Source organism: Pteropus medius, unplaced genomic scaffold (genome assembly GCF_902729225.1).
Source record: "Pteropus medius unplaced genomic scaffold, Ma_sr-lr_union100, whole genome shotgun sequence".
NCBI lineage: Eukaryota > Metazoa > Chordata > Mammalia > Chiroptera > Pteropodidae > Pteropus > Pteropus medius.
Genome location: NW_024340696.1, coordinates 9,132,157 through 9,145,708, shown reverse-complemented (window position 1 = coordinate 9,145,708; position 13,552 = coordinate 9,132,157). Strand labels below are relative to the sequence as shown.

The 13,552-nt window shown below is 51.0% G+C and overlaps 1 protein-coding gene across 1 annotated transcript in view; it reads left to right on the top strand.

The window, feature by feature from the left end:
* The first annotated feature begins 244 nt into the window (after positions 1-244).
* The window catches only part of PAX6 (paired box 6), a 21,130-nt gene continuing 7,822 nt past the window's right edge, over positions 245-13,552 (top strand). The window contains 8 exon segments of the mRNA XM_039866391.1: positions 245-581; positions 3,536-3,612; positions 3,972-4,032; positions 6,731-6,783; positions 6,786-6,872; positions 7,537-7,667; positions 8,596-8,811; positions 9,542-9,707. Coding sequence (XP_039722325.1) covers positions 3,564-3,612; positions 3,972-4,032; positions 6,731-6,783; positions 6,786-6,872; positions 7,537-7,667; positions 8,596-8,811; positions 9,542-9,707 — 763 coding nt within the window. The 5' untranslated portion in view covers positions 245-581; positions 3,536-3,563.

Here is a 13,552-nt window from a genome sequence, read left to right as displayed (position 1 = left end):
CGGCCCCCGGCCCCAGCGTCGCCAAATGCTCCTGGCCGGCGGGAGAGGACGAAGAAGCTCTGCGGTGCCCCAGGCCCGGGAACGGCTGCAAGGACCAGCCTCCGGCGGCTGCTTTGTCCAGCCGAGGGCCCAGCGAGCGCGCAGAGAGCGGGCGCGCCGAGGAAGCGCCGAGAGAGCCGGCTCGCCGCGCTGCCGCCCGCTCGCCCGCCGTCTGGCTTTGTGCTGCTCTCCGCCGGGGCACAGAAGTCCGCGGGCACTCGAGCGCCGAGGGGCACCGCGCCCGCCGCCAGCCCTAGCAGAGTCCATCGGCAAAGGCAATCGCACGCTGGAGACAGAGAGAGAGAGCGAGTGAGCGGGATCCGGGAGGAAGCCACCAGGCCGAAGCGGTCGAACGCGCGCTCCGAGGGAGCTCAGAGCCGAGCAGGAGGATTGTCAGCTTCCATCAAGCCCCCAGGCTATTGCCCCCAACTTGAGCGCAAAGCTCGGAACTTGAAAACTCTCTGCTTCCCAGTCTTCCCCCAACCTTCGCCCTCGCCCTGCGAAAGCTGGGGTCTTCCCTGTCCTTCAGTCCCCAGCGCTCGGTGGGTATTTTTCCTTGTCTTCCTCTGACAAAGCTGCACCCGGTGTTGCCGTTTCAAAAAGTTTGAAAGTGGAAAGGTGGATTGCTTTTTTTAAAAAAAATTTCAAGTCCCCTGTTTTTTTTTTCTTTGTGAGGCTTAAAAAAATCAATATGAAAGCATTGGCTTTCCCCTTCGTCTGATCACATCCTCTCCCAGCTAATTAGTCTGAGTAATTCGAGAGCTTTCCGATTGATTCTAAGACCCCAGGAGGAAAAGTGTCTTTTCAAAGTTCATAAAGTTGTTGCCTCTTTCCTTGTGTAGATTTTCTCAGTCTCCCTGCACCATAATAGCCCTGAATTTTAGCAAGTGTAATTGGGGGAAATGGAGTTGAATTTCAAGTGGAAATGCTTTCTTTTTTGAGTGCTAAAACCTGGTCCTCCTGTCTTGAGTGATTTCTGGAAAGTTTAAATACAAAGTGAATGTGGTATCCTTTTCTCTCAAACTCTACAAAGCTCCTTAAGCTTTTCTGGATGTTTAACTCGAACTTGGGAAGGTTAAGGAGGGGGTGGGAGCAGAAATGAAATAAAAAGCAAAGAGCTTGAAAGCCTGGCGAGTTTACCGGGGAGAAATAATAGATGTTGCCGTTGACATTACATTTTTTATAGCCGGTGACCTTTGCAAACGTCTGAAGGCAATTTGATTAGTTGTTATCTTATTTGGCCCTAGAAAGTAAAACTTTGTCATCTTAATTGCTAATTACTCTTTGGCTAGAGGCGGGGAAGGCCGAAAGTGAGCTCTCCCCTTCATCCCAGCTAAGGAGTTTGGGGTTGGATTTTGAGAATTAAGTAATTTAAAAAACAGTATTTGAAAGCTGAGGCTTGTGCAAGAGATGGGAGAGGCAGTGGCCCAGTGGCCTACTGGATCAAGGCTGTGGTGACTTCCAGGTGTCTGGAGACTCCTTCGTTCCTGGCATGGCTGTGTGACCTGGTCAGGGCTGCAGGAAGCCCCAGGCTGAGCTGGGGGGCTCTGGCTGCGGCTGAGGGGGACTAGCCTCTCTGCATGACTGCTTCCGGGTGTTGGTGTGCACGACAGAGGTCCTGGTTTGCTTTGCACTAAGTGTTAACAATTACTTAAGTAATTATATAGCATCTTAGCTGGGGGTGGGGGTGGGGTGGGAATGGAGCAGAATTGGAACTTGAAATGCTTCCACCTTCCCAGATGCTTCGAAAATTAGTCCTCTCTGGAATCAGCTACTGAATTTTTTAAAATAGCCTCAAGAATGGACCGGCCAGGATGTGGACATTCAGTTGTGCTCGAGTACAGAGTGGGTCAGAGAGAAGAGTTCAAGAAGTTTTACCCCTTCTAGGGGAATTCCGCTACCCCACTTCCCTGCCTGCTACCACTTTGCAGTTTCAGAGTCCCACTTTGAGAAGGGACACATTCTGCTCGAAGTTGGGGTTTCTGCCTGGCTGGGGCAGGACTGTGGTCATGTGGACTAAGAGACAGGAAGGAGACCTTGGGAGCTAACCCAGCTAGGGGTAACTAGGTAGCCCTCTGCCATCTCCAATATTTTCTAGGCTGCATTCAGAAGCTGGGGAAAAGTCCTCCTCTTAAGTTTATTTTTTGTGGATTTAAGCTGCCTCCAAGCTAGTTAATAAATTAGACCATGGATGGCCTTGGAGAGAAAATATGTGCTGCTTGGAATTCCTTGCTTGCAGGCAAAATTAATAATCACAATAGGCAAAGCTGGAAAAAGAATATTTTAGTTTTTAAAACAGAGAAAAACAATGCTATGACTATATAATTATTTTACCTTTTTTTTTTTTTTGCAAACCTCCTGAATAGTCTTTTTATTGTAATTCTCTCTCCCCAATTGAGCTCCCCACGGTGCCGTTGTATCTTTTTACTGCCCCTAACAACTCACACCAGTAACACGATTACCTCCAGATATTTATAACAAGAAATTACTTTCCTATTTTCTCTCCCCTCCCCCCAGAACCTTCTTCTTAGGGGAAGGCAGGGAGGGGGTGGTAGAAGGCGAGCCTTGAGGGACACGCACTAGGTCAGGACTTATAAAGCTAGAAGTGTCCTTCTGTTCCTTTTGTGGGTTGGTGGGTTGTTTGTACGTGTGGTTGGAATCTGTGTTGCTGGTTAGGGAGACTCGATTTTGCTCTTTGGGTTTGGGGAGAGCTGGAGAATAGAAGCCATTGTTCGCTGTCTGTAGGCTTTGTCGACCACGCTCACCCCCTCCTGTTCGTACTTTTTAAAGCAGTGAGGCGAGGTAGACAGTGTGTCACAGTACAGTAAAAGGGAGGAAGATCTAAACACCAAAAGAGAAGTTAATCACAAAAAGTGAGGTTTGGGAAAGTTGGGCTCACCATATTCAAAGTCCCAGAAAGGCTGTGAGATGGGTAGAGTGGGGACCTGCCTGGGAAGCTTTGAAAGAGAGAGTGAAATTTAAGGGGTAACCAGAGAGTTGGGTTCTGGGTGCCCTGGGGCAGCTCAGGTGGTGAAATTCCTTAAGGAGGAAGAGCAGCTTTGCAGTCCTCATCAGCCCCAGTCTGCACCCGCAGGCACCCTGAAGTTCCGAGGTCCCCTTCCCCTCACCTCTAAACTTCAGATATTGGTCCTGGGCCTCTACTCTTTACCCCACCATTTCTCTTGTTCTCCCCTTTTCCTTTCCCTGGTTCTTGATATTTTTGCAAAATGGGACCCCCTACTTTTCAGATTCTATAATTCTCCCAAGCCAGGCCAGAGCAGCCACTTCTAAAAGGTTGTGACTTCTGCGGGAGAGGCCGCTAAAGATGTGGGTGCAACTCTGGAATTTAGGGTTTTATGGCAGTTTGAGTCCTTTAAATAAGTATTTTTTTTGTTTTATTTGTTTGTTTTTCTGAGAGTGTGGCTCAGAGAGTCCATGGGCCTATGCTTTTGAGCCACAATTTGACATACCTTTCTCTCCTTCTGTTTTATCTTAGGGGGAAGACTTTAACTAGGGGTGCGCAGATGTGTGAGACCTTTTATTGTAAGAGTGGACAGACATCCCAGATTTCAGGCAAGTTCCGTGGTGGCTTGAAAGCCGCTTTGGGCCCTAAAACCCTAGAGTCAGAATGCTTTTTCATTGTTGTTTGGATGGAAGAAAAAAGACAAAATTCAGTCATCCTTTCTCCTGATTAAAGGGTTAACTACTTAGGGATTTGGGGAAAACAGATTGGGAATATTAAAGTATTTTATTTGTAGATTTTGCATGCACTGGAGGGCAGAGCTGGATGACTCTCAGATCGCCCCAAGTGATTGAGTGGATCATTTCATAAAGAAGGGGCATTCTCCTTCCTGGCTCCAAGTCATCCTTTGATGGGGAGGTAGGCCTACCAGGTGCGGGCCCAGGATTAATGCCTGTATTCTTGCTAACAGAGCCCCATATTCAAGCCCAGTGGGATCCTGCGGTCCCCAGCCAGCACCAGCATGCAGAACAGTAAGTGCCTCTGGTCTTTCTCTGACCAGGCTGGGGAATGCGGGGACTGGCGAGTCAGGGGAGGGTGCAGAGGTTTGTGGCCTCCGACCTTGCCAGATCCCCCGGTGTGGGAAAAGCCTGGGGACCTGAGGCAGCTGTGCCCCCCTCTGCATCCAGCAACCCGAGAGGGGAGGGCATTTGCTCTGCTGTTCTGGCTCCTGGAAGAACAGGGTCTGGGCGGCTCAGAACCGCCTGCTTTAGTTTGCTAAGTTTAGGTAGAGAAACCCCATCCCCCCAAATCCTGTAACACACACCCCCTCCCCGCCCCTGCCCGGGCTCTGACCCCAGAGAGTGGGGCTGGGCTGAACAGGGAGGGGCGGAGGCTTCTTCTAGTTGCCAGAGAGGAGAAGGAGGCCCCTTTGGGCTTAGCCAAGACTGAACGTCTCTCCCGGCCAGGCGGGGTGGGGGGTGCTCCCCTCCTCCAGGCACTCTCAGGGTAGCTCCTCCCCTCCCTACTCGGGTCGTGGGCCTAGAAGGCAAGGGCCCCAGCCTGCAGTGGGTGAAAATGGTAAATTAGAACCATGGGGCTGTTACAGGGCGCCGGCGAGAGCAGGTTTACTGGGCCTAGGAAGAGAATGGGGGGCCGAACCAAGGAGTTGGAAAAGCCGAGCCCTGATCGCTGCAACTGTATGGGTTCCGGTCGTTCCTCCCCCGCAATACCTTTGATTCCAGGGCTCCCGTGCTCCCTCGGCCCAGGCCCCTTGAGCCTCCGGTCCACCTTCCTGCCTAGTCCGTGCATATTGGTATGTGGCAGGGCTACTTTGGAGCCCAAGCCTGGGAGCTTGGAGGCCCAGTGAAACTTCGCCCGGTTTTTAGGTGCATAGTCTGGACGCGATTTAAGGGCTCAGCTGTAGTAGGAGTGCAGAAAGGCCTAAGTCTTCTAGCAATCTTCTCTTGCCAAACTGCAGACTTAGACTCCCTAGCGCCCGATGTATCTGTCCAGGAGGCGCCAGCCTCTTCCCGGTTCTTCCGAGGCTGGTAGGCACAAAGCTCTGGAGAGGGCGCAAAGATAGTGAGCTTTAAGACGGGTTAGTTGTGCTGAACCTGCCAGGCCTCAGGGCTTGGCCCGGGAGGTACTATTCTTGGTGAAGCGAAGACTTCTACCCACCTTTCTGGCTGCTGGGGTCTCCCCCTGCAGCTCAGGCTCCCCAGCCGCAGGCTTTCGGGCCGGCTTGGCTGGGGCGCTGGGGCGCGCAGCGCTGAGCGTTTGCCGCTGCGGCCTGGCTGGCGGGCCCTGAGGGGCGCGGGGTCGCAGGCCGGTCTGCAGGGCTTTGTGCCTCTCACTCCCGGGTGTGCGTGAGGTGCAGAGCATCCAAATTGACACCATATGTTTTCCTATTAGATGCTTCGTGGTAGAATTCTAGGCGCATAATCATCGCCGCTGGGCGAGAGCGCCAGCCGTCCCTAGGGAAGGGACACAATGATTGCGGCTTAACCTCTGAAGAGGAACTTAGAGCAGCGTTTCCTCGCTGCCATTTCGATGCTGGCTGGGGCAGACCTGGCCCTGGCTTCTCCTGGGCAAGGTTTCTGCAGAAGTGGCGGGCGCGTTATTTTATTGCAATGGGTGGGGAAAGAAGGAGGAAGGTCTAGGATTAAGGCGGCTTCACACGCCTTGGCATTCGTAGATTGGGAATTGAGGCTGCGCTTGAAGTTTGGAAAGTCTCGGTCTCTCTCTGGGACAGCCTTTCTCTTTCCCGGAAGGGTCACTTTGCACAAAGGGGAGGCTCCGTAGCTGGAGTGGCAGATGGGTCCTGCGAGGCAAAGAAGGCATTAAAGGGAATTTAGGAGGAACCAAAAGCGTGGACTAGGCCTTGCTCTGTTGGAGAAGCAGTGCCCCTGCGATGTCCCTGCTCGCGCTGGGCCGGCCGGAGCTGAGATCCCCCAAACGCCTGTCACTTCTCATCCAGTTGAGGCTCCGAGCCCCCCCTTCTCAGTGAGGGCCCCCTCCGCCCCAAGCCTTTGGCTACCCTGAAAACGCGACTCCCCTTGAAGGGGAAACGAGTGCAGTTCAATCTCGTCTGAGTGATCTACAAATAGGGACGGAAAGGGTCGTTTTATCACGGTCCCGTTTGTCGTGACGATGCAATTTCCCGGAGCGGAGCACTGTCACAAAGTGACAAGGCTGCCACAAGCGCCCCGACTGATCTTTTCAATTAGCCTTCCATGCATGATCCGGAGCGACTTCCGCCTATTTCCAGAAATTAAGCTCAAACTTGACGTGCAGCTAGTTTTATTTTAAAGACAAATGTCAGAGAGGCTCATCATATTTTCCCCCCTCTTCTATATTTGGAGCTTATTTATTGCTAAGAAGCTCAAGCTCCTGGAGTCAATTTATCAGAGGCTCCAAGGAGAAGAGAGGAGAGGAGAGAAGAGCGCTGAGCAGGGAGCCGCGTCTTCTCCTGGAAGGGCTGCTCTCTAGAGCCGGGGCTGCAGGTTGGAGATTTTTTAACAAAGTGGAAACTGGCAGTTGGCTGTATTTGTGAGCCTGTGATTTCTGGGGAGGGAGCTACAGAGAGGTGTTAACTACTTACTCCTTATTCTCTAAGATTAGACAACGGGGCGAGGTTGTGAGATCAGGTAAAGGAGGGATGGAGGACACTGTGGTGTGGTCTTTTCCTTCTCGCTTTTTGAGCTTTGCCAATATCTGTCCTTGGCTGTGGGGAGGGCCGAGATCAGCAGCGGAAGTAAAGCGAGCTGTGGCGGCTACGGAGCAGACTCACAGCTCCGGCCCCACTGCGGCAGCCGGACTCCTTCGTGGTTGGAGCATATCTGGGGCTCTGATCCTCACGCCCGCAGTGGAAGCGCTGAAACCTAGGTTGGGGTTCACTAGCCACAGATTTGCTGTTCTAGTGCTTCTCTCCTCCTTCCCCTTCTCTTCTACATATGCATTTTTAACCTCAGTGCTTGTGCGGTGCCTTCGCCAGAGTTTGGAGTGTGACAACAAACGTTTCTGGACTCGAGCGTGCACGAGAGCGCTGAAGGGCTCTGGGATTTGCTCTCACAGTTCCAACAATGCAGAGAGAGAGCTTGGAGAGTCAGTGTGGGTTCTGTAGAACCACGGTTTGCCATGACACCCAGGAGAGATCTTTGGGAGGGTATTTTTAGAGCCAACTGTTTGCACTTTGTCAGTTCAGCGGCTGTTTGGGGTGTTTATGAAGAGGGGCAGTCGGCTGGGGGCACTGCTGGGGTGATGGCAATAGCGAGGTACGTGTGTTCTTGCTCGTCGGCATGTGTCTACCTGTTTGGTGCTTCTGCAGTCCAGTGGGCAAGAGCACGGCTGTGTTTGGGGCTGGGCTGTCCGATGCCCCGCATGGCTGCGTGGTCCTGTTGTTTTTCGATCGATAGCAGGGACCTGATCACCGAGGTTGGCAAGGGTTGGCCGGGAGCTGAGGATGCACTGTGGTTGTTTTCTCCTCCTCCTCTTTCTCTTTACTCCTTCTCCTCGCCTCGCCTCCCTTTCCTCAGGTCACAGCGGAGTGAATCAGCTCGGTGGTGTCTTTGTCAACGGGCGGCCACTGCCGGACTCTACCCGGCAGAAGATCGTAGAGCTAGCTCACAGCGGGGCCCGGCCGTGCGACATTTCCCGAATTCTGCAGGTGATCCTCCCGGCGCCGCCCCACTCGCCGCCCCCGCGGCCCTCCACTTTCAACGCCCTCTCTTCATTTCTTACTGTAAACGCTGCTAATTATGGACCCCCCACCCTCACCCACCCTTCCCAGTCCCCACCCCACTCCCCTGTCTTCCCGCTTTCCCCTCTCCTTCCACCATCCTTCCCTATCTCTTTCAACGTGGGTCAGTCACATAAGATAACTCATCTGCTTAAGAAAAAAAAAATGTGTGTGAATTAAAACAAAACCTTTCTCCTTTCATTTGGTAAAAACCTTAATTGTGGTAACAGTCTGTGAACTATATAATAAGCTGAGTTTTACAAAACCAGCATAATTTTCCCTTCTCTCTCATTCCATGCTTAACTCAGATTTCAAGAGATTTGTTTGCATTCTTCATCTTCATGAAGACTATCTATTGATTTTAAAAAGGCAAATGCTATTTATCTCCCTCCCTAAGCCACAGTTACTCCATTGGGTAAATTTTTAAAGGAAATATAAGTTAAAATTCAGTTTATTGTCCCCTTTTGCTTATTAAAACATAACACCGCTTTATGCAAGATCAGCACAAAAAAAATTTAATCTGACTTCGTTTTGATGCATCTTCAGCCAATGTTTAAGAAAACAATTTTTTTAAAAAAACTTTTAAATTAGTTTTTTTTTTAGTTCAAACTGTTTGAAAGTATCATCATATTTGTAGTTTTTAGGGCTACAAATGTAATTTTTAAAAAAGCTCTCTACAGTAAGTTCTCATACCATTGAAGGTATATTTTTGTGTTATAGACCCATGCAGATGCAAAAGTCCAAGTGCTGGACAATCAAAACGTAAGCTTGTCATTGTTTAATGCATACTTAAACAATTTTATTTTTGTCTTGAAATTATTAATAATGTGGTTTTCTGTCCACTTCCCCTATGCAGGTGTCCAACGGATGTGTGAGTAAAATTCTGGGCAGGTATTACGAGACTGGCTCCATCAGACCCAGGGCAATCGGTGGTAGTAAGCCAAGAGTAGCGACTCCAGAAGTTGTAAGCAAAATAGCCCAGTATAAGCGGGAGTGCCCGTCCATCTTTGCTTGGGAAATCCGAGACAGATTACTGTCCGAGGGGGTCTGTACCAACGATAACATACCAAGTGTAAGTTCACTGAGCACACCCCCTCCCCAAGTTCCACACTGTCCTCTGTACCATACTTTCTTCACTTCCTCCTACTCTCCCCGCTCCTGCTGTCTTTATGTCTTTATCTCCTCCCTGCTTTATGTGCGTCTCCTGTATCTGGGACTGTTGAGAGGAGCATCCTGACCTTTTTTTGACTTTCTGGAAAATGGGAGTCAAGTGGGGGGAATTGTTCACCTTATTTGCATGCTGCAAAGTAGAGGGCAGAGGCACTCAGGGAAAGGGACTTGAATCAAAAAGGAAAATGAAAATGAAAACCAGATTCTAACTTCTTCCAAATCCGCTTGCCTGAACCTTCCTTCAGGTGGCAAACATCCATTTCTGCTGTAATATAAAACAAATAAAGTGAAAAAAAAGCTCTAAACCAAGGCTAAATATTTTTTTTTGGCAATCTTTTAACAAAGCAAAGCAGCCATGTGAGTTAGGTCACCAGAGACACTGAGCAATGGTGAATGACCACCTTCCCTTCTCTAATTCAGACCTAACCCAGTTTTCATGCCCAAAGTGATGGCTGTCATTCTGTCCATGATGTCCCTGTAAATCCACCCGCTGTCCCAGGATGTCTGGGAGTTTTTAAAGATATGTTAAGAGTTTTTTAAGGGGGTGGGAGGGCTAAGAAGGGGACTTAATACAGAGCGACTCTGTCTTCAGGAGACACTACCATTTGGTTTGATTTTGGTTTGATTTGCAGGTGTCATCAATAAACAGAGTTCTTCGCAACCTGGCTAGCGAAAAGCAACAGATGGGCGCAGACGGCATGTATGATAAACTAAGGATGTTGAACGGCCAGACCGGAAGCTGGGGCACCCGCCCGGGTTGGTATCCGGGGACTTCGGTGCCAGGGCAACCTACCCAAGGTAAAAATCCAAGTATCCATCATCTAAACTCTCTGTATATGCAGCCAATTCTATTCTCCCCCAACTTTTCCCTCGCTCTGCCTCTGTACTTAGAGAATGTAGTAATGGGACTCTTCAAAGGCTTGGGATATATTGGCTTGCACTGTATGTAGGTGATGTTTGTTCAACTATCTGGTTGGCCTGGAAGTGTAAGAGTTGTATATAACAGGAGTGGTATGAATGTGGCTGATGTGTGTGTGTGCGTTATGCAGGAGTGTGTGTGTGTATAAGAGCTAGCTGCGTGGTACCCTATTCAAATTTGCCATTAAAATGCACGGAGAGCCCCCTTGCTGTAGAAGTGTGACAAGTTAACACATTGACAGACTGCGAGGTAAACACAATTGTATCATTTTGCTTTTTTTGCCATAATTGACAAATTATGCTACTATGAGTAGGGTGCATATGAGAGAAGGTGAGCAGAGAGATGCAGCACCCAGTAGATGTTGGGACACTGGAAGTGGTGGTGTCCCAACTAAAACAACCCCCCACCATCTCCACTCTTACCCCCTCCCCCTGCTGGACCCCCAGTTCTCACTCTCTGTGGGTGGTGACTGCTTAGAAGGGTGGAGTGAGGATACTGTGAGCCGGCTTGTGGGGTGCTGGGGCCGGGAGGAGGGATGGGATCTGGACCATCCCAGCATCCATGAGAAGGGATGGAGGAAGAGGAGCAGGTAAGGGTGGGATGGGGCGTGTTGGCTCTGCCCTCCCCAGTACACCGAGGTAGCTTGGTCAAGAATAGGAAACAGTTTACTCCAAAGATTAATCGGTATTTGTTGTCCTTTTGACAAGGAGATAATATGCGGGATAATGGGATGTGGCATCTCACTCCCTGGAGCACGATGAAGCCTGGGGGCCTCGGGTGGGGGGTGGCAGTGCAGGGGACGCTGATGGGGCTGCCCGCGCGTCCTTGCGCTCTCGGACCCGCTCCCGTGCCCCGCGCCTCCACGGAGCCGGGCTAGAGAAGGGAAAATCGGTAACAGTATGCGAAATATCTGGTACAAAGGATGCTTCTGTCACTCGCAAGAATTTGTTATGGGAACAATCCTGTCGCTCTGTAATTGCTCATTAGAGAACGTTTTGTTTCTCATTAAGGCGACATGAATAAGCGTCTAGTTGAAGGAGACAGCTGTAGAAATGTTCCACAAGAGACCTCTGGACACGATTCGGCACCAATTGCCAATTAGACATGTCAGTTTTAAGAGCAGAAAACAATATAGGACGGACACTGGGAAGATAGGGAGCAAAGCGCTCGCCCCGGGTTTCCCAGCGTGGCTGCTCGTCGGCAGAGGCCTCCTGACCCGCTGGGCCTGGGCTCCCCTGGGCGACCCCGCCCGCCTGCTCAGCCGCCCCAAACCGAGGCCTCCTGGGGCACTTTGGGTGAGCCAGAGAAGGTGCTGCCTCCAACCGGGCCACAGGCCTAGGGCCACTCCAGCCTCTGATGAGGAAGAGCGAGTGATAGGCTGAGTGTAGACCACCACACCCTCACCTACCCTTTGAAACTATAGGATTCCACATACACATCCTGGACACACCCAAGTGACACTGCACTTCCCACTCCCCAGCGCCCGCTCGCCAGCCCCAGCAATCTGAGACCGGGGTGACTCCTCCCCCCCGTGGAGTCCAGCTGACTGGGTCCGAGAAGCCTTGAGGAGGGCATGGGGCACAGTGGCTGGGTCTGGGAGGGCTAAACCCTAAGCCTCCACGTCCTGCCTCTCTCGGTGCGAGGGCTCACAGTAGTAGCTTGGGGTCTGGAGCATGGACAACCCCCTCCTGCTTCCCGGAGCCCGGACAGAAGCCGAGGACTGCAGCTTTGCCAGCCTCACCGCTTCTTCCAGAGGCTGTGCGGGATCCGGCAGCTTTTCGTCCCAGGAGCGTGAGGGCGGGAGAGCCTAACTGCAAGGACCTGCTCGTGATGGTTGGGGCAGGAGGTGGCGCTCATTCGGGGGCTTTGAACTTTTCGGCCTCACCAACTGCCAGTCTCCACTCCGCCCGCGAAAAACCCCACTTCGATGCCTCGTCGCGGAGCATGGATCGCCGCCCCCACTGCGTGGCGAGCATGTGCGGTGCGCGCCCAGCGTGGAAGCCTCGCGTGGGCGCCGCGGGGTGCTGGTGGCGAGCTTTGGCTGACAGGTCCCGGGAATCCTCAGACCTTTTGGCGCTAAGAAGGCCGCCCTTCCCCCGCCCCCCGCTCCCTGTCTAGCTGCCTTTCCCAGACCGGGAAGCTGTTTTGGGGATTTTAAAGAGTCCATTACTCCAAAAGCATAAGGCGAGGTTAGGTCTCAGAGGGAGACAAATATGGTTTCCATCTGATCAATGCCACACCGCAGTGAATAAAATCGTGACGACCTGGGCTGACAACAAGAGACAACTCTATCCGGCCCCAATTCTCCAGCGATTTGGTGGTTTTAGGGATCACGGAGACACTTTTTCTTATCTCCTCCCCTCCTCCCCAACCCCCCATAATACCCAGGCCCTCTATAGGATTTAGTCAGTCTCTTTTTCAACAGATGCTACAATGTTTTGATCCGCGCTCCCGAGCTGAAAAGGTGCCGCAACCGGGTTGCTATCTTTTCTTGCTTGTTTTCCGCCTCACTGATTAAGACATCAAGAAACTATGAATGCGATTTTATTTCCCAGCGTCCCCCCCGCGCTTTCTCCGTTCCCTCTCCTTCTTCCAGGAAACAAATCCTATCCCCAGCGTCAGATGGTCCTGGGGCTGGAATAATGGGAGGCGCTTTCACTCGCCTTCTCACGGATTAGGCTGGAAGGTGGACGGCGCCCATAGAGGCTCCTTCTTTGCGCTCCAAGGGGGCGCCTTTTAAAGAAGATATCTTAATTGTCGTCCACTTAGGTTTATCATGTGGGGGAATTCGAGATCCAACTTCTAGTTTTATTTTGTTAAAAGCTTTAAGAGTGGAAAGTAAACCCAATAAAGAGAAAAAGGGCGCCCGATCCAAGAGTGACCTCTCCGTCACCGCCTGGCTGTGAACCGTTGCTACATTGAAAGTAATGAAAAAAAGAGAGAAAAAAAAAGAAAAGAAAAAAGAAAAAAAAAGAAAGAAAAAGATAAAGCAAAACCCATCTTTTAATGGTGCTGACTCTGTGGGGTTGTCGAGGGATCCTGCAGCCAGGGGTTTCTCCCGACCTGCCTCTAATTTTACTCTTCCCACCCCTTCCAAAATGTTTAAAATCGAGTTCTCCTCTCCGTTGACTTCACTCCTCTTAAATGTCAGTTCTCAAGTCAGTGCTGCTCCTGCATTAGTGTGAGTTTGAGTGTGAGCATGTGTGTGAGGAAGGTGGGGGAGGAAGGGAGGACAGTGTGGGCAAATGTCCATGTTTTAAAATTAGGAAGATGTCAGAAGCAAATGAGAGAAGAGAATGCGATCTGTGGGGGTCTTCTGAGGGAGATCGAGGGTAGCTTTGTTTCTCTGGCAAGATCGAATGTGCCAGAAAAAAAGATTGGGGTGGGGCCTTCTGGAAGGCTTGACTGACCACCCCAGGGAGATGGGATTGTGGTCTTCTCAAGGTCCCCGACCCCAAATGTCGGATGGCCGCAGATTTTTGTGTTTTCCAAAAGCAATAACCTACAGGCTTATCTAGTTGGCCAAAAAAGGGCTATTTCTAAAGTCTTCCTTGTTGACCAAATCCAAAAATAAGGGCAGCTCTTTATTTATTTATTTTCCCCGAAAAATACTTTGCAAAGTCACCCGGAAACTTGGGGCGGTAAATTAGCACAGACTTGTGTTGGCACACGTGAGTCCAGCGTCTCTCCCTGAGCTAAGTAGCCCTCCCCACCCCCCACCTTT